This window comes from Euprymna scolopes, chromosome 16 (genome assembly GCF_053919585.1).
Source record: "Euprymna scolopes isolate OS-2025 chromosome 16, ASM5391958v1, whole genome shotgun sequence".
In the NCBI taxonomy this organism is placed as follows: Eukaryota; Metazoa; Mollusca; class Cephalopoda; order Sepiida; family Sepiolidae; genus Euprymna; species Euprymna scolopes.
Window position 1 is genome coordinate 138,557,572 of NC_136497.1, and position 21,945 is coordinate 138,579,516.

Consider the following 21,945-nt stretch of genomic DNA (forward strand, 5'->3'; position numbering starts at 1 on the left):
GTATCGTTTTAAACCTCGAACTTTCGGACGACACATATCGAAAAATTGGCCAAAAAAATTAATTCGTTCACCCTCAACAGTTTTTTTTACAAGGAAGGGTCGCTTTTTTTCACAGATATTTTCGAAAGTCATCCTCTCTTTTTGATTGACTAGCTTTTATTGACGTTCGTCACTTATGGTTTTGAGATGGGCGCAACAGCAAAGACGTCACATTTTTTTTTTTTTTTTTTTTTTTTTACACATTCTTTTCCTGCCTGCTTACTAGCACTTAATTTTTATTTATTTTTTTTGCTCAACACACACTTCCAAACACCCGGGCAACGCCGGGCGCCGAGGCTAGTAAAACATAAAATAGGGGAAGAAGGGATTAAGATATTGAAAAAAACTTTTTCAAATAATTTGAACTTAAAAGAATTGAGAAAATAGACCCACATATAATCCCCCACCCGCCTCGAGGAAAAAACATTTGGAAATTTTTGATCATTTGCAATCAGTTTCCTTTTACCCCGGTCCTGGATATGACCTTAAACTATATCCAATGATGAGGCCCCAGTTTGTGGGCTTTGGGGAGTGTGGAGCCATCCTTTAATTGCCATTGCTCCCAGGTCCACTCTGACCCGGAGTGGTAGTACGTGTTAGCGTCCCAACTATGGGTTAAATAGAAACTGACTTGCAAAAAACAAATATATTCTATTAAAAAAATTTTCAAAATCACTGGATTCGGCATTAAATAACCTGAAAAGGGTTGATATGCCATAAAACAAAAACAACCAAGCAATCCTTTTACCCAGCATGTACTGCAACAACACTTAGTAGCAAATTTCTAATCTTTAACATCTAACTATTATCAAAAGTATTTCCTCTGGTTACTGTAATTGCCTTGTCAAACTGCTTTTCATCCATAAAACATGAAAGGGAGGAAGGAGGGATTTAAAACATTGAAAAAGAAATGCTTTTCAAATATTTTGTATTTACTTAGGACCATCCACCATCCACCCAATCTCCCCCTTCTGAAGTTAGAGATTTTGTTTGCAAACCTTAAAGTTCATCTGACCTAAATATCCTTGACTAACTGTGATTTTTATCATCGTAAACAAATAATATGGTATGATCAACAAAAAGTGTATTCGTAAAGAGACAAAAGAAAAAAAAATCTGTTATCATACGTGGTAGCAGGGTCCCCGGACAATTTCGTCTACACAACTCGATACAATTCAAACACCTCCGTCAATTTGACATGACAGGACCCGAACAACTCCATCGGTTTAAACCTGAACATCTCCATCGATTCAAACTTGGACACCTCTGTCAATTCGACACTACATGATCCCGAACAACTCTGTAGATTCGAACCTGAACACCTGACGATTCAACGCGACATGATCCCGAATGAAATAACTCAACATGACATGTTACCAGAGCAACCTCAGAAGTTACTCTCCGAATGATTTTGGTATCAACTTTTATAGCCTTTGGACGAACTTATCACTACTGATGCAATTCTCTATCTATATAAAAGCCAAGTACGTCCAAGGATGGAATACTGTTGCCATATCTGGGCAGGAGCTGCAAAAAACAGCCTATCCTGCCTTGACAGAGTACAAAATAGACTTCGTGGCTTAGTGAGGGATGCCCTTTTCTCTACCCTGCCCTGCAACCTCTCTCCCACAGAAGAGACGTTGCGAGCCTATCCTTGTTTTATCGTTATTTCCATGGCAGGTGCTCGTCTGAACTCCAATCTCTGGTCCCCCCTCGCCAATCTTTCACTAGCCGAATCCACTGTGAAAAATTTCCCCCACTCTTTATCTGTGCCTAAATCAAAACGTGGATTCCATGAACAAAGCTTCTTTCTTAGAACTGCACGCCTGTGGAACTCTGTTCCGTCTGCCTGCTTCCCACCAGACTACAACTTGGATGTCTTCAAGTCCAATGTTAACAAATTCCTAATGAACCGCCCCCTTAAGTAAACACTTCATCAAATCTCCACACTAACGTAATGTACTTGCAATAACCCTTATCCCTGAGTGGCTTCCGGGCCTTGATAAGTGGTGATCACTAAAAAAACAAAAACAAAAAAAAACAGTATATTACAAAGGTACACTTCTTGATTCTGGCAACATGACTGCCTCAACGTTCAGATGTAATTGTCTCTAGGTAAGTCCATTTATTCCTAAAATGTGTAAATCAGCTTACCCCATAACAATAATATACACTTTTTTAAAAGCATTAATCAAGACGGACAGTCGTATGACTATATTTAACAAAAGTGTCTTAGCAAAAGTACACGTCATGATTCTAGAGCAATAACTACCAGATATTGTATGTACTTTCTTCCCACCACAGGAAAATGTGACACAAGGTGAGGAGAGCTAAGCTAACCTGTCCAAAGAAAGAGCATTCTATTTTTTTTTTTTTAATTGCTTGTGCAGCATTGTCGGCATTCTCAGACAGGGCACCTTAGAAGTAAGCAATAAATTGGTGGACCCCCTAAGTATTTACAACTAATGCCTTAGTCTGACAGAAAAAAAATCCCACTGAAATGGCCCACTTTCTGCTGTTCTGATTGTTAAAATTAGAACCATTATTTGCTAAGCTCGAAACTAAATAAATGGCATGAGGCGCTGCCGCGGTTGGATATAACTATATCGTCTGGATTAGTGCATCCGTAGATCATCTTACTCTGTCACTCATATTGACTGTTAAAAAATGTGAATATTTTTACTTTTAACTCACTTTCACCTGCAAACAAGGCATATTGCCACTTGGAATGTAAAGGGCTACTGTTTGGGATTGTATCTAACAGGGAACTGAGGGGAGTTGAGCAACAAGATGTCTGTTCACGTTACATTCAAACTTCTGCAGGTTAGTACAGTCAGGGAAGCAGGAAAAGAGAATTCCAAAATTTATCAGTCTAAGCAGAGAAACTTGCTACTTTTTTGTGTTAGTCGTGAGCATGTATGTTGAGGGGGCACAAGTGCTATGAGTTCATCAGAGCACGTTCCATTAAAGTATTTGTAAAGCAGGCACAGGCATGCAACCTTGTGGCGATGGGACAGAGGTTGGAGCTTGGTTGATAGTGTGGCATCTATTAGTTTTGAGGCTCTTCAGATAGGCTTTATACGTGAATACACAAAACTAATAAAAGATTAATTTGCAACACGAAAGCACAGAGTAATTAATCAACACCTCTTTTTAAAAACAAAACAACGAAAGGGTTTATTTCGGAAGAAGAGGGACTGCGTCCGAGGTGAAAGAAAAGGAATCAAAAGTTCTTGAATAATATTGTGTCGCAGAGGCAGAAACTTGAAGTGTCCCGAGGTTGTCCAGTGGAGGTCTTCAGTGAAGTAGTCGCAATCTGTGGGGATTCAGTGGACAGAGAGTGAGAGGAGAGAGTTTTTTTTTTTTTTTTTTTTTTTTTACATAGGCATCACCACATTATCAAGGCCCAGAGGCCACTCAAGGATAAGGGTTAAAGAGTGTACAGTAGAAATTGGACAATATAGTAATCATTAGTAATGAAAATTTGGTAAATTTGATAACTTATATGGAACGGCTCATCAAGAACTTATTTACTTTAGACTTGAAGACAACCATATTGTAGTCAGCCGGAAAGCAGGAAAATGGAAGACAATTTCACAGGCGTGCAGTTCTAAGAAAGAAGCTTTGTTCATGGAATCTACGTTTAGGTTTAGGCACAGATAAAGAGTGGGGGGGAATTATTGATAGTGTTTACAGCTAGACGAGTGTTTCTTGTGAAAGTTTGGCGAGGGGGGGGCCATAGATTGAAGCTCAGTCGAACACTTTCCATGAAAATAACGATACATCAGAGATCTGTCTTCTTTGGTGGTCTAAGCTCCTCTGTTGGATACTGGTTAGCTCCTGATGGATAATTAGTTCCCTAAGGGACATATAGGATTAATATGCCCTACTAACTCCCTAGTCAGTGCGTGGTCATTAATCCACGAGAGAAAATAATGTTATGATGACTTCTACAACTCCTTATTTTTGGATTTTGTCTCACACTAGTCCACTATATTGTAAATATTTAGCTTTTTTCTGACCAACTGTACATATTTGCTGATGACATCATGCTCTATAACAGACACTGTGAAGGTTCTTTTAATTGTTAAAGGAAAGAAGCTTTGTCTTAGTAGCATTAAATGTTAACATCCACTTACGAGCCTCATTCCACTACCGACTAAAGGTTGTTTTTTAGGGTTTCTGCCATTGCCTTAGATACGTGTACATTCGTTTTTCCCTCATGTCCGTTATAGAGCATGGTGTCATCAACAAATATGTACATCTGATGTGGCAACACTATTCTATGCATGAGTGAATTGTTGCTTTGTAAAGATGTAGAATGCTGCCTGCTGTGAGTAATTTTCTAGTACAGTAGCGGGAGCCTACCTTCTTTTCAGCAGCCTTGGCAATCTACGCAATGTATTTGTTCCAATTCATGTTGCCTGTGAAAGTTAAGCTTAAAGATAGACTCTCAATGTGTTGTCATGGCACTCTGTGGTTGAGAAAGTTTTTCATAGTTACAGAAAAGACGCTTAGTCTTAATAGCATTAAATGTTAACATCCACTTATGGGCCTCATTCCACTACCGACTGAAGATCATTTTCTAGGATCTCAGCTATTGCCTTGAATATGTGTATATTCGTTTTGTCCCCATGTCTATTATAGAATGTTGTCATCAGCAAATAGGGTCATTTATTAATATTAGGATCGACCACTGAGGCATACCTGCATTAATGTTATTTAGACGTATCGCTATCGAGGACAATCTAGCTTTGTCTCTTGTCTAGACTCTCAAGGTGTTTTCATAGCAATCAGTGATTGAGAAAGTTTTTCATAGTTACAGAAAAGACGCTTAGTGTGTTATGTCATGACAATCGATAGTTGTGAAGGTTCTTTTTAATTGTTAAAGGAAAGCAGCTTTGTCTTAGTAGCATTAAATGTAACCATCCACTTACAGGCCTCATTCCACTACCAACTAAAGGTTGTTTTTTAGGGTTTCTGCCATTGCCTTGGATACGTGTACATTCGTTTTTTCCCTCATGTTTGTTATAGAGCATGGCGTCATCAGCAAATATGTACATCTGAGACACAATTTTATCAGCGAGGTCATTTCTGAATATCAAATAAAGGTCCAAGTATCGACCCCTGAGGTATACCTGCATAAATATGTTGTTTAAACGTACGGCTATCGAGGACAATCTGGATTTTTCTAGAGGGATCTGATTATGCTGAGTATTTGTCAAGAAAATATCTAAGGATTTAATTTTTCTGAAAAATCCTTCATGCCAGACTTTGTCAAAGGCCTTTGGACATATCAAAGGCTACCACACTAGCTTCTTCTTCCTTAGCCAGTGCATGGTATATGCATTCAGAGATGATGCTTAAAATATCTGCGTTGGAACAGGTTTGCTTAAATCCATGCTGTTGGTCAGAAAGAAGCTAAGTATTTACAATATGGTGGACTAGTGCTTGAGTGATTAAAGACTCGAATTTTAGCAAAGATGGGTCAGTTCTTTCACTAACATTCACATTTGCGGTGACTTCAATGTCCATAATGTGGAATGGCCGACCCACTCAAATAAGACAGATGAGGTGAGGTTCTGTCATGATTTTGCCATTGCCTATGACCTCACTCAGATTGTTCGCAAACCCACCCATGTGCCCAATGCTACTGGTCAGTATGCAAGCGTTCTCAGCTATGTTCATGTTCTGTTCTATCCCTCTGCGATTCTCCGACCACTCCGTTGTATCAGCTAAGATAAAAATGAAATGTAATAAGTCTTCAGACTTACCTCTCCACCGTAATGTATATCGATACTCTATGACTGTGATAGCTTCCGTACATTCATATCTGATCTACCTCTGCATTCCATGTTTAAAAAGGATGTGTCCTCTATGGTATCAGACCTGACCAAATGGTTAATTGTAGGAATAGACCGATTCATACCATCCAAAAAATTCCAACAAAAACCTAACAACCAGCCATGGTTCTTCCCAGAATGTGCTGCTGCCATCGCGCACAGAAATCACTTTTTCCATAGCTACCAACGTAATAGATGCACTGAGACTAAAGCTGCTTTCAGGACTGCCAGCAACCACTGTAAAAGAGTAATAAAAAATGCAAGAGAGCTATTCTCAATCCATTAAATCCAAAGTAGCTGAGCAGCGGCTTGGTTCCCACCAGTTTCGGCAAATAACAAACAGGATCCTGAACAGAAGCGTGCGTTCTATCCCAACCATCATCAATGGACCTGAGGTCATCTCGTCAGCATCAGACAAGGCCAAACTATTTCCCAAGAACTTTGCAGTTAATTCTACCCTATGCGACGAAGGCCATCAACTCCCCGTATTTCCTCCTATAACAGACAACACGCTATGCAACATACAAATATCTGTGCGTGAGGTCGCCAAGCTAATCAAGAACCTTGATTCCAGTAAAGCAACTGGCCCTGACGGCATTCTAATTATAGTGTTGAAAAAGCTTCAACCAGAACTTTCCCCCATACTTACAAAACTGTTTAAGCGTTGCCTTAAGGAAAAGTGCTTTCCAACACCCTGGAAAACCTCATCAGTATGCCCTGTATCTAAGAACTCAAGTGATAAGTCATCTCCCTCTCAGTACAGACCAATAAGTCTCCTGTGTGTCATGAGTACGCTGCTGGAATCCATATTAAATAGAGAAATAGTCAACCACCTCAGCAGGAATAACCTTCTTAGTGACACACAATATGGTTTCTGTTCTGCTAGATCTACAACAGATGTGCTAACGGTTATATCCCATAGGATTAGTGAATCTCTTGACAAAGGCTTCCTTTCTAGGGCAATTGCTCTTGACATATCCAAGGCCTTCGACAAGGTATGGCATAAAAGCCTACTTCCAAAGATTTCCAGCTACGGTATAACTGGAAATGTTTTCTCAATCATTGAATCATTTCTCTCTGATAGGCTCATAAGAGTAGTGGTTGATGGGCAGAAATCAGAGGCCCACAGTATTAATACTGGAGTCCCTCAGGGGTCCATCCTGGGCCCAACTCTCTTCCTGATCTACATCAATGATCTCCCAAAACACATACTTAAATCATTTGTTGACATTTATGCTAATGACACAACCATCAATGGCAACACATCAAAGGCTGTAAATGACAAAGTTCTCTCTGATTCTCTCTCCTCGGATCTCTAGCGTGTGGTACAGTGGAGGGAAAAGGTGGCTGGTTACTTTTAATGCATCTAAAACCAAGCTTCTATCTTTACATCATCAATGCTCTGATCCCCATCTGGCATCAATTGAAATGGATGGCCCTCGTCTTGGGGAGGCTTCATGTTTTGGCAAGCTTCTGGGATTGACTTTTACTCCTGATCTTAAATGGAACACGTACATCAAGTCTGTTTCTAAGGTTGCTGGGAAAATGGTGGGATCCTTCTACCGCTCAAGAAGATATCTCACTACTGATGCAATTCTCTATCTATATAAAAGCCAAGTATGTCCAAGGATGGAGTATTGCTGCCACATCTGGGTAGGAGCTGCTAAAACCAGCCTATCCTGCCTTGACAGAGTACAAAATAGACTTCGTGGCTTAGTGGGGGATGCCCTTTTCTCTTCCCTGCAACCTCTCTCCCACAGAAGAGACGTTGCGAGCCTGTCTTTGTTTTATCGTTACTTCCATGGCAAGCGCTTGTCAGCTCCAACCTCTGGTCCTTGTTTGATCATTATTTTCATGGCAGGTGTTCGTCTGAACTCCAATCCCTGGTCCCCCCTCGCCAATCTTTCATGATGAACACCCGTCTAGCTGAAACCATTGTCAATAATTTTCCCCACTCTTTATCTGTGTCTAAATCAAGATGTAGATTCCATGAACAAGGCTTCTTTCTTAGAAGTGTCCGCCTGTGGAACTCTTTACCGCTTGCCTGTTTCCCAGCTGATTACAACTTGGATGTCTTCAAGTCCAACATAAACAAATTCCTGATCAACCGCCCCCTTAAGTAATGACACTTTATCAAATCTCCAATACTAACGATTACTACAACACTATCCCATTGATTACTGTACACGCAGCAATAATCCTTATCCCCGACGAGTGGCTTCCGGGCCTTGATAAGTGGTGACCTCCATGTAAAAAAAAAAAAAAAAAAAAAAAAAAAAAACTATAATTCTAAAATACTGGTACAATAAAGGCAGTTTTTCAGCTAACAGGAAACCAAGACGGGCTAGTTCAGCAGAGCAGTTCTTAATATTGTTATATTGTTACTTCTGGTATGTTGTAAAGCTTTGACGCCAATAGTTATATCGTTGACACAAGGTATTGTATCTCAATACCCAATAACGACACTCACAATAACAATTTTAGTGTATGGTAGCAAAAGAAACAGAGTATTAAGTTAAACATTTATTGAAAAGAAACAAAATGGTTGAAAATGTCTCTTGTTGATAAAAAGTTTCCGAGAAGAAAATAACAAAGTCCTTGTTATTAAGGTTTGTTTGAGTGAAAATGATTAGAAATATCTCTTGTTGATGCAGGATGTTTGAGATGAAGAAAATATTAAAGTCCTTGTTATTAAAGTTTGTTGTTTTCGGTGAGCGAACGGCCTCTGCTACTATGAGAAGGAAAGGGTGAAGACGTTCTGAGTTAGCTGCTGCTGTTAGAGAAAGAGTAATCCATACGAGTCGTCGCATCTACCTGTTTAAACCCGAGAACGAATTTAGACTAAGTTTGTCACTTGTGGCCATTTCATGAATATTTTTATCACATATATTCGTATTCCATCTGTCGAAATCTCCTGGTCTTCTCTCTCTTAACGTAGCTATTTCCTTGGACAATGTATTTCACCCGATAATTCTTTGCGATAATGAACTGTTTGCCATAGTGGAAGCATGGGTACAAAAAAACATAATTCCTTAACAGTCAGTTGAATATTTTAGTTAAGCACAGGTTGGCGCCATTATATTTATGAATCAACGCTGATAATATTAAACGTTTCTGTAGCAATTTCGCATATGTTTTCTCCGTCTCAACACGGAAGAATCTTTTGCTCTGTGGATTCCAACTCGAGAACTGCCTACTGCAAACCACTAATGTTTAAATGTGTATACGAATTTTGTATCTCTACACATATTGTTACAATATTTTTAGCTCTATAATGCACAGTCGGGAGATTTATAAACAATGCTGTTAAGAACTGACAAATCAAATTAATTCACATTCTGCTACCAACCATTGATAGAGTTCAAAATAGACTTCGTAGCCTCGTAGAAGATATCCTTTTCTCTTCCTTGCAACCTCTATCTCACAGAAGAGATGTTGCGAGTTTGTTTCTGATGTATCGTTATTTTCATGGAAGATGTTCAACTGAGCTTCAATCTATGCCCCCCCCCTCGCCAAACTTTCACAAGAAACACTCGTCTAGTTGTACACACTGTCAATAATTCCCCCCACTCTTTATCTGTGCCTAAACCTAAACATAGATTCCATGATCAAAGCTTCTTTCTTAGAACTGCACGCCTGTGGAATTGTCTTCCGTTTTCCTGCTTTCCGGCTGACTACAATATGGTTGTGTTCAAGTCTGACGTAAATAAGTTCTTGATGAGCCGTTCCATATGAGTTATCAAATTTACCAAATTTTCATTACTAATGATTACTATATTGTCCAATGTCTACTGTACACTCTTTAACCCTTATCCTTGAGTGGCCTCTTGGCCTTGATAAGTGGTGATGCCTATGTAAAAAAAAAAAAAAAAAACCAATCAGAAACCAAAATTGCTCCATAAATATTAAACCTTTCTGTAGCAATTTCGCATATGTTTTTTCCGTCTCAACACGAGAAGAATCTTTTGCTCTGTGGATTCCAACTTGAGAACTGCCTACTGCAAACCAGTCATCTCTCAGGACTTGTGTAGAACAACAAACCATCAGAAACTGTTCTGAAACTAAACATGGCTTACACTTCTAGACTGTTGTTTGGATGTCTATCTTGATCCATCTATTGGCCAACAATCATTCTGTTTCCTTAACCTTTATCCTCGAGTGGATCTTGGCCTTCATAAGTAGTGATAAAACCAAAAAAATTTTATCACTTTTAAAGATTAAATTAAAAAAATTAAATTTTAATGTTTAAAATTATATTAGAGTTGTGGGTAGATTCTTAATATATCGAGTTCTCTAAAACCTGCTGGTGGTCATTTCAGTGGGTTGCAACTAAAAATGAAGCGGTTGACCATAGTTGAAGGCGACTCAAAGGCTCCCTTTTCCATGGAAATATTGATAGACTAGAGGCAAATGCATTTGGATGAATTTCTCTGCAATCATAAGAAAAAAAAAAGTTTCTATTGATAATTTTTCTATTTCTTACAGCTTTGTGTATGGCATCAGGTCTTGCAGCTACCGACCTTGTCGTGCGTCTTTTGAAGGCAGGTGACCACATTGTTAGCATGAACGATTTGTATGGAGGTAAGTTGTTCACTTTTTATTAAAAGAAAATGAAATTTTAATAAAAAAAAAACAAACAATTTTTTCTTTGTACTCATTTTCAACCCAATCAAGAATTATTGACACTTGGACAGAAGGGGCTACTATTTAGGAACATGTCTAGCAGGGGACTGAGAGGAGTTGAGCAGAAAGATGTCTGTTCGCATTACATTTAAGTTCCTGCAGGTTAGTACAGTCAGGAAAGTAATTAACAGGGAGGAAATTTCAAAGTCTAACATAGCAAGGGAAAAAGTTGTTAGAGTAAAAGGCTTTCTAGCAACAACAGTGAAGAGGTGCGATTTTGCTGCTTGTCGGGTTAGTTACGTCAAGGAGTGGGGGCATAATTGCTAGGAGTTCATCAAAGCACATTCCATGAAAGTATTGTAAAACGGGCACAGAGATACTGCAAATTAAAAAAAAAAAAAAAGCTACATTTGAATTTCAGGAATAAAAATATTTAATTATAATTGAATTTGTTTTATATATATATATATATATATATATATATAAAGCTGAATGTCTGTGTATGTGTCTGGTCACGAATAGGCTCCTATATGGTTGACGATTTTAAAAAACTGATTACATATAATGATAGAAGATGTATAGAGACACAGGAATAGGTATGTTTGATCTGGCAGAACGGTGGTTCATTAAAATTGTGGGGTCTGCGTTCACGCCTGGTCCACAAAGTATGAAAATAAAAAATAAAAAAAAAAACGTTTACAATTGTTTTTGTTATAGATGTACACAAGAATACTTTGATAAGTATGTTTTAACTTAAATAGGGATGGTATAATAAAATTGTGGGGTCTGCGTTTGCGCCTGGCCTCCATAGAATGGAAATAGGCACAAATTTTAATAAATACTTTTCATATCTATCTGCGTAAGTATACTTTGATAATTATGTTTCAGTTTGAAGAAATATGGTATAATAAAATTAATAATAAAACGTGTTAAAAAACATCTTGAAAAAGAGTTAAAAACATATTTAATTTTAAAAAGGAAGCACAAGATAAGTGGATAGTCCTTAATCCACGGAGTTTCGAAGAAATACTCTCCTTTTCATCAGAGGGTAGGAATTAGCAAAATGCGGGATCGGATTTTGCATGTAAAAGTATTTAATGAAACCACAAGTAAGTCATAGATCTTACTTGGTTAAAAAAGGGTGAGGTAAGGGGAATAGGAGGTAAAAGTAAAAAAGATAAAAAGATTTCACATGAATGGATAGTCCGGTGAAGGGTAAAAAATCCAAGAATGGTAAAATCCAAACACGGTCGAATTAAAAAATTTACTCGATTCTTCCGGCCTTGGCAGACGTGTTTTAAATATTCTCTCCAGTGCTTTTTCTGTGCACATTTGAACTTTTCTTTTAATGATTTTTAACTCATTCCATTTGTGATTTTTTTTTCCAAGGAATTCTGCCTTTTTTTTTTTTTTTTACATAGGCATCACCACATTATCAAGGCCAAGAGGCCACTCAAGGATAAGTGTTAAAGAGTGTACAGTAGACATTGGACAATATAGTAATCATTAGTAATGAAAATTTGGTAAATTTGATAACTTATATGGAACGGCTCATCAAGAACTTATTTACGTCAGACTTGAACACAACCATATTGTAGTCAGCCGGAAAGCAGGAAAACAGAAGACAATTCCACAGGCGTGCAGTTCTAAGAAAGAAGCTTTGTTCATGGAATCTATGTTTAGGTTTAGGCACAGATAAAGAGTGGGGGGAATTATTGATAGTGTTTACAGCTAGACGAGTGTTTCTTGTGAAAGTTTGGCGAGGGGGGACCATAGATTGAAGCTCAGTCGAACACTTTCCATGAAAATAACGATACATCAGAGACAAACTCGCAACATCTCTTCTGTGCTTTTGGATCATTTTGGACCATTTGGAACTTACCTGTTGGATTGGAAGTTTTTAATTCGAGTGTGTTTGGATTTTACCATTCTTGGATTTTTTACCCTTCACCGGACTATCCATTCATGTGAAATCTTATCTTATTAAGGACTATCCACTTATCTTGTGCTTCCTTTTTAAAATTGAATATGTTTTTAACTCTTTTTCAAGATGTTTTTTAACAGGTTTTATTATTCATTTGTTCATATTATAAGCTCTATTTCCTTTTCGGTTTTATTGAGCTTTTACATCTGGTTGAGATTACTTTATTTGTAAATATTAACTCTTTAATATTTATAATATATTTTAAGTTCACCATTTTGATTACCTTTGTAAACTTATTGTAATTTTTTATATATATATATATATATATATGAGCAAACAGTTAATAAAATATGTTAAAAAACACTTTGAAATGAGTTAAAAACATATTTAATCTGAAAAGGAAACACTAGATAAATGGATAGTCCTTAATCCGCGGAGTTTCGAAGAAATACTCTCCTTCTCATCAGAGGGTAGGAATTAGCAAAATGCGGGATCGGATTTTGCATGCAGGAGTATTTGCTGAAACAACAAGTAAGTCAAAGATCTTACTTGAAAACAAAATAAGTTAAGCAGAGGGAATATGGTAAAGAAAAAGGTGATTACACATGAATGGATAGTCTGGTGGAAGATAAAAAATCCAGTGACGGTAAAATCCAAATGTAAAACTTCAAGAAAGTTAAAAGAATTTCCATTTGTACAAGTAAAATCCAAGGAAATCCTGTAATTGGAAGATGGTTCATAATAATCCAAAGGCAGAAATCCATGGAATAATTCACAAAAATGTGTACAAGGAAAAAAATAATATTAATAAAAGAAAAATATGTGCTTTTCACTCTACTATATACTATAGTTATATTTTAATATATTTTAATATATTTTAATATATTTTAAAATATATTTTAATATATATTTTAATATATTTTAATATATGTTAATATATATTAATATATATTTTAATATATGTTAATATATATTAATATATATTTTAATATATATTAATATATATTAATATATATTTTAATATATATTAATATATATTAATATATATTAATATATATTAATATATTTTAATATATATTAATATATATTAATATATTTTAATATATATTAATATATATTAATATATTTTAATATATATTAATATATATTAATATATATTTTAATATATATTAATATATATTAATATATATATTAATATATATTAATATATATTTTAATATATATTAATATATATTTTAATATATATTAATATATATTTTAATATATATTAATATATATTTTAATATATATTAATATATATTTTAATATATATTAATATATATTTTAATATATATTAATATATATTTTAATATATATTAATATATATTTTAATATATATTAATATATATTTTAATATATATTAATATATATTTTAATATATATTAATATATATTTTAATATATATTAATATATATTTTAATATATATTAATATATATTTTAATATATATTAATATATATTTTAATATATATTAATATATATTTTAATATATATTAATATATATTTTAATATATATTAATATATATTTTAATATATATTAATATATATTTTAATATATATTAATATATATTTTAATATATATTAATATATATTTTAATATATATTAATATATATTTTAATATATATTAATATATATTTTAATATATATTAATATATATTAATATATATTTTAATATATATTAATATATATTTTAATATATATTTTAATATATATTAATATATATATTAATATATATATTAATATATATATTAATATATATATTAATATATATATTAATATATATTTTAATATATATATTAATATATATTTTAATATATATATTAATATATATTTTAATATATATATTAATATATATTTTAATATATATATTAATATATATATTAATATATATTAATATATATATTAATATATATTTTAATATATATATTAATATATATTTTAATATATATTTTAATATATATATTAATATATATATTAATATATATTTTAATATATGTTAATATATGTTAATATATATTAATATATGTTAATATATATTAATATATATGTTAATATATATTAATATATATGTTAATATATGTTAATATATATTAATATATATGTTAATATATGTTAATATATATTAATATATATGTTAATATATGTTAATATATATTAATATATGTTAATATATATTAATATATGTTAATATATATTAATATATATTAATATATATGTTAATATATATTAATATATGTTAATATATATTAATATATATTTTAATATATATTTTAATATATAGTAATATATATAGTAATATATATTAATATATATTTTAATATATATTTTAATATATAGTAATATATATAGTAATATATAGTAATATATATTTTAATATATATTTTAATATATATTTTAATATATAGTAATATATATAGTAATATATAGTAATATATATTTTAATATATATTTTAATATGAAAGTGTTATTTTGTGTCATGTTCATATTTTTTTTCTTCCGAGTGACTGTCATTTAATTGTTATGACCTTCCATTTCTTGTAATAAATAATTTTATTAAGAATTCTTAAGTTTTGGTTTCGGTTATAGCTGAGGGAACTCAAGTTATATATATATATATTTTTTTTTTTTTCATAAGTTTCGTTTTCCATTCAAAGTCATATGGATATATATTTTTTTTATTTTTGAAATCGCAACTTTATAATATATTAGAAGCGATAAAACGTTTACTCTATAATAATATGTCAAAATCTGCGTGAATTAAAATATCATATTTAAACATATTTCATGACCGGGCTAGTTTTAACAAAAGAGCTACAATAATGAAAGAGTCCGCTGTGGAATTTCTACAGGTTCCGCTAGTTATTTATGAATTATAATATGGAGTTTATATATTATATAAAATTATACATCTATATGATTATAAAAATCTCATCAGCCTGCTTGCATGGGTTTTTAAACTGTCCATTCGTTTTTTTTTTTTTTTTTTTTTTTTTTTTTCTTTTCATGGAGTTCACCATTTATCAAGGCCCAAGGGCCACTCGAGGATAAGGGTTATTGTGTGTACAGTAATCAGTGGGATAGTGTAGTGATAGTATTGGAGAATTGATAAAGTGTCATTACTTAAGGGGGCGGTTCATCAGGAATTTGTTTGTGTTGGACTTGAAGACATCCAGGTTGAAGTCGGGAGGGAAACAGGCAAGCGGAACAGAGTTCCACAGGCGTGCAGTTCTAAGAAAGAAGCTTTGTTCATGGAATCTATATCTTGATTTAGGTACAGATAAGGGGTGGGGGAAAATTATTGACGGTGGTTTCAGCTAGTCGGGTGTTTTTTGAAAAATATTGGCGAGGGGGGACCAGAGAATGGAGCTCAGACGAGCACTTGCCATGGAAATAACGATAGAACAAAGATAGGCTTGCTACGTCTCTTCTGTGGGAAAGAGGTTGCAGGGAGGAGAAAAGGGCATCCCCCACTAAGCCACAAAGTCTATTTTGTACTCTGTCAAGGCAGGATAGCCTGGTCTTAGCAGCTCCTGCCCAGATGTGGCAGCAGTACTCCATCCTTGGACGTACTTGACTTTTATATAGAGAATTGCATCATTAGTGAGATATCTTCTGGAGCGGTAGAAGGATCCCACCATTTTCCCAGCGACCTTGGCCACAGACTTGATGTATGTGTTCCATTTAAGATCAGGAGTAAAGATCAAACCCGGAAGCTTATCAAAACATGGGGCCTCCACTAGACGAGAGCTATCCATTTCAATTGATGCCAGATGGGGATCAGAGCATTTATATTGTAGAGATAGGAGCTGGGTCTTAGATGCATAATTAGCCACCTCTTCTCCTCCCCACTGTACCACACGCTCAAGATCAGAGGAGAGAGAATCAGAGAGAACATCATCATTTACGGCCTTTGATGTGTTGCCATAGATAGTCGTGTCATCAGCATAGATGTCAACGAAAGATTTTTGTATGTGTTTTGGGAGATTATTGATGTAGATCAGGAAGCAAGTTGGGCATAGTATGGACCCCTGAAGAACTCCAGCATTTCTCACTTCCGGTTGAAAAAATTTGTCTGTCTATTTAATTTTATTTTTAAACATTTTTAAAATTTTAAAAGTTTTTTTTTTAATTTTTACGTTTTTTTAATTTTTAAACGTTTTTTTTTTGTTTTTAACATTTTTTTAAAAACATTTTTTCATTTCTGCCAATTTTGAGGATTTAAAATTTTTTTTGAAGGCACGAACCGTTATTTCCGTACAATGAAGCAATTTGGAATCGATATTACATTTGTGGATGCCACCGACATCAATAAATTTGGGACAGCATTTCAAGATAATACTAAGGTATCTAGTAGAGGTTTTATTAACAAATTTTATTTTTAAACATTTTTTTTTTTATTTTTAAACATTTTTTTTTTATTTTTAAACATTTTCTTTTTTCTTTGTCAACATTTTTTTTTCTTTTTAAGAAAAATGTTTTTTTAAGAAATTTATTCAAACAACTGGACGAAGTTTTGATTATATAATATAAGAGCATAGCTCTGACTGCTGTCTTTTAGTACAGCTTATTCCTTGTTTTGTTGCTCATTGGGTAGTGATGTCTTTCTTTCATTCTATTGCAGTCATCTCCTTAATTATAGCAGTTGTAAAAGTAATTAAAAATGACAATGCTTTTTTCTTTTTCTTCATATGCTATACAAATATATCCCCAACCCGTCCATCATGTGGAGATGAAGTAGCTGTGTGAAAACATAGCCGCTTTTGCAATCTGTAAAGACAATTGTAGTGAGAAACGTCTGCAGATTTTGTAAAGTCAAGTTACTTAACAACAAAATAGCAATGTGCAGTTGATTTTATGTTCAATGAAATTAATATGAATTCTCATTGTTCATATGCAAATTAGATGTTCCTGGACTGCATAGAAGTTGTTTGAAAATGGACGATGAGGCGCGATGGATTATGTCCTCCAGTCAACACAGAAGAACATAAGAAATGAAGAAAATTAGTTATTCATTGAAAAAAAAAATACATTCCCCCAAAAACAAAAAACAAACAGCTATGCATCTTCACTCAAAACTCCTATCCACTCCTCGTCATAAAGATGCCAAAACGCGTTTAATTTAAATGTATAAACAACGGTCTACAACTCCATCCACTTGGCCTTTTGGTCAAGATCAAAGTGGTTCTGGAGTGACAAGGATGACCAACGACCCCCAAAATCCCCCCTTTTGAGTTGGCCATGTGCCTAAGTTTTTTGTTCATCGTTGTTTTTTTTTTTTTCTGTATTTTTTTAACATGAATAAAAGATTTAATATCTCAAAGTGTAGTATCTGTTCTTCAGATGCTGCACTTTTATTTTTTGTTCTCTTTCGGTGGAGGAGAAATCCTTCACGACTGAGACAATTTTTATTTTTGTACCTTTTCTCCACGTTAAAAAACGACTCTGGTGTCTAACTCTGTCCCGTGGGGAGGCATAGTAAATAGGTACAACTCCATCCTTGTCTCAGACTATTTGACCAAGACTGACATCAAGACAGTTCCTCATTCTTTTTAGAGTCTAGATCCTGCTTCCTATGTCTTTTGGTTATTCCCTAAGCTCAAGGAAAACCTTAACTCTAGTTTTAACTTCTAATAGAATTTTCCACTTATCTGTTTTAGGTGTTTGAGTACCTGTGATAGACAAAGAACCTATACTGTAGAAGTACTGGCAGTTCCTTTAACATGAAGTCTTTCATTGATTGAACAATCAGAAGAGAAAATGCAAAACAAAACTTACTTTCTTAGACTCGAAATCCTTGGCACAAGTGTCGACTTCAAGACGGTCCAAATATCAAAAGAAACAAATGCATAACCTTACTCTTTCCCTCTTTCTGAATTTCTTTTTCTCGAATTCTACTCATATTTTTGTGAAAGAGATAGAGGGAAGTGAAGGTAGAAAGGAAAGAAAGGAAAGCAGATGACTTCGTTTTCTTGCAGATAAAAATAGTTTCGGCACATTAATATCTACACTGGTCATAAAGTGCAGTGCCCTTTCAGAATTTCGTTGAAGCTATTAAGTGATGAAAACAAGCAAGCACTTGTACCCACTTGACGTAAATACCCCCCCGACAAACCTGACAAGAAGCAAAATCCCACCCCTTCACAGTTGAGATCCCTAGATGTAAGAGAGCCTTTTACTCAAGTAGTTTCTTTCCCAGAACCGCTAGACTTTGGAATTCCCTTCCGGGTTCCTGCTTCCCCAACTGTACTGACATGCAGAAGTTCAAGTGTAACGTGAACCGACATCTTGCTGCCCAACTCTCCAAATAGTACCCCTATAGCTTATGTCCCTGATAGTAGCCCCTACATCAAAGTGGCAATGTGCCTTGTTTGGGGTGAAAATGTAATTAAAAAACAAAACAAAAAGTGATCGTTTTATTGCTTTTCAGCAAATCAAACTATGCTGGGTTGAACTATAAATTCCCATCAATGTTGAGGCAAGTCCATACATGGATAAGTGATTATTTGTAACAGGCACTGTAAATTTGAAACTTTGAAAGTTATTGTCTTAATGAGCATTTGATAAAACTTATTTTTATTTTGACTTAACAAAGTCATCTTTTTTTCTTTTTTAATTTTTTTTTTTATTTATTTATTTATTTTTTTAAAACGTTGACAGTTGTTCAGTAGATAGTACTGTTTCTTGTTGTACCTATTTACAATGCCTCCCCACGGGACAGAGTTAGACACTAGGGTCGTTTTTTAACGTGGAGAAAAGGTACAAAAATAAAAATTGTCTCAGTCGTGAAGGATTTCTCCTCCACTGAAAGAGAACGAGAAATGGAAGTGCCTTGAACAACGTATGCAAGTTGTGAAATTGTTTTACCAAAATCAGGGGTCAATTGTTTTGTTTTCAGTAACTTTTTGGACACCCTATATATACGAAATCTGGAGAAATTAAAATATATTTAATCGTATTTTACATCCACGCAAAGCCAAGCGAGCACCCCCACCCCTAGTAAGTTGATAAACATTTCTATTTCTCTAGACCTTAAACCCGAAGCGATTTAATTCTAACATTCTTATAGAGAACTACAACAAGGTTGTAGTTCTCTATAAGAATGTTAGAATTGTAGTTCTCTATAAGAATGTTAGAATTAAATCGCTTCGGGTTTAAGGTCTAGAGAAATAGAAATGTTTATCAACTTACTAGGGGTGGGGGTGCTCGCTTGGCTTTGCGTGGATATAAAATACGATTAAATATATTTTAATTTCTCCAGATTTCGTATATACAGGGTGTCCAAAAAGTTACTGAAAACAAAACAATTGACCCCTGATTTTGGTAAAACAATTTCACAACTTGCATACGTTGTTCAATGCTATACTTATTTATAATTAATTTCTAAATAATTTTCTAAATATTATTTGTAAAATATTTAAAATAGAGAAAAAAAAAAATCATTAATGATAAAATGACTCTGGAGTGACTTTTTGGACACCCTGTATTATTATTATAGTCGTGATTTCAAAAGTAAAAAGGAAAATTTTTTTTTTTTTTTTTTTCTCGGCTTGTGTTAGTTTCTGTGTTTTAGTTTTAGGAGCGTACTCACAAATTGAAAGCCAGTCAGGCACGTGCCTTTTTCTTTTTTTTTTTCTCGTTTAAAGTTCTTTTAGAATTTTCTCTCCCTCCATGTTTGTGTGCAAACCGTAGACATGCAGATGGATTTCAGAAGTATGGCCGCGTCACATATCCGGGGTTTTCTTTGCCGGGTTTTCTTCTTTGTAGGAGGTTCCAAAATTCCTTGTCACGTAAAATAAGGTCTTTTCTTTTTAAATAACTTCACTCCTTCTAAAATACGTGTAAAACCGTAGCCACGTAAACAGTTTTCAGAAGTATGTCTCATCACATACCCGGGGTATTGTTGCCGGGCCTTCTTCTTTGAAGGAGGCTTGTCCGTTTCGGATTAATGCTGATAAATTTGTGAATATATTCGAGTAAAACAATTATACTTTCATGGTGTCCCTTGAATTATTTGTGCTAATATATATCCTGAGAGATGTTCACACTTTAGACTTGATTGTTTTTGAGCCGAATAGTCCTTTCTAGTATTTTTCTTGCTAAAATGAATCATAAATTATACTGAAAAAAGTCTTTGATGCTCTCATATGTTTTGAACGTGCCCGATTGGTTTATGTCCATTTTTATCACTATCGCTGCTCTTGCTAATTTTGTATTTTGTTAGTATTGCTATTTACATTTTGCATATGTAAATCTGGAGTAATATTCACTATTTTCTACATCATTGGCGGTGTCTCATTCACACGGTTTCCACAGAGACTTATTTGAAAATCTTTCAACTCGAAAATGTGATGCCATTAATTACCATTCAACTAGTTTGCCTACCATTTCACCTGCTGCCCCCTGCTTCAACTTTACGTCACCCATCTCTGGGAACGATTGTTTTGCAGGTTTGGTTTATGATGACTAGGGCTATGACAGCAGAATATTCTTTTCATTGTTTTGACTCTCAAGTATATATCCGACACAGTTAATCAACCGAGAATCACATCACTATATAAAAGCATATAAGATATCACCATATACGCACTCGAGAGTCAAAACAATGAAAAGAATATGCTGTTGTCCCAGCCCTAATGATAACATACACAACCTTTGACCTTCTTCAGATGTGAGAAAATCATGTATCGCCCTGCTTGATAATGATTGCCAACCCAAACATTGTATGCTGTGGAATTTTTTTGCCGTCTTCTCTTCTCATTCTGGCCGTGTTGTCATCTCCCACGCATTGATGACTGTCGAGGAGTGCACTGGCTCACAACTATAAAAATATAAAATAAAACAAGAAGAAAAAAATAAACTCCAACATTTTCTGTAAACATTTTTAGTTTGTGTGTGTGTGTGTGTGTGTGACACCATCGTGGAAAACAACCCATTAAGAGCCAAAGTCTACATCTATATAGTTCTTCTGTTGAGGCTATGTTCACCAATCAGTTGATCCATTCATCTCAACTTTCTGAAGTTCTTCCAATCCAGTTCAAATCATAATCCAGCTGTTTAACTCGTTACTCTCCTCAAATTATAATTGTTGTTAACTGTCGCAAAGCATCCCCACTGCCGTAAAACTGCTAGCCATTCCTAATATGTCCGTAAACCAACTCTAAAAATATCTCTGGTCCTTTTGTTCCTGTCATGTGCTACATCTGGATTGCAACCTCAGCTCTCCTTTATGTGCGTTGATAAACAAATTCCTGTGTCTTTGTTTTATCTGATAAACTTATTTCCCTTTTCTTTCTTTTTTTTTTTTTTTTTTGTATTTAAAATTTTTTTTTTTTATTTGTTATACCTTATCCTCTTTCCTTTCCTCTTCCTAACACTTGGAGGGGGAGGGACAGCGTTAATAGTATCACAAAAACCCTTATCCTCGAGTGGCCTCTTGGCCTTGATAAGTAGTGCACACATTAAACGAAGCTTCTCATT

General features: G+C 34.1%; 1 protein-coding gene across 1 annotated transcript in view; it reads left to right on the forward strand.

The window, feature by feature from the left end:
* LOC145296131 (cystathionine gamma-lyase-like) overlaps positions 1-21,945 on the forward strand; it is an 89,466-nt gene that overhangs the window by 32,125 nt on the left and 35,396 nt on the right. The window contains exons 3-4 of the mRNA XM_080142287.1: positions 10,368-10,463; positions 16,705-16,811. Coding sequence (XP_079998413.1) covers positions 10,368-10,463; positions 16,705-16,811 — 203 coding nt within the window. The remainder of the gene's footprint in view (positions 1-10,367; positions 10,464-16,704; positions 16,812-21,945) is intronic.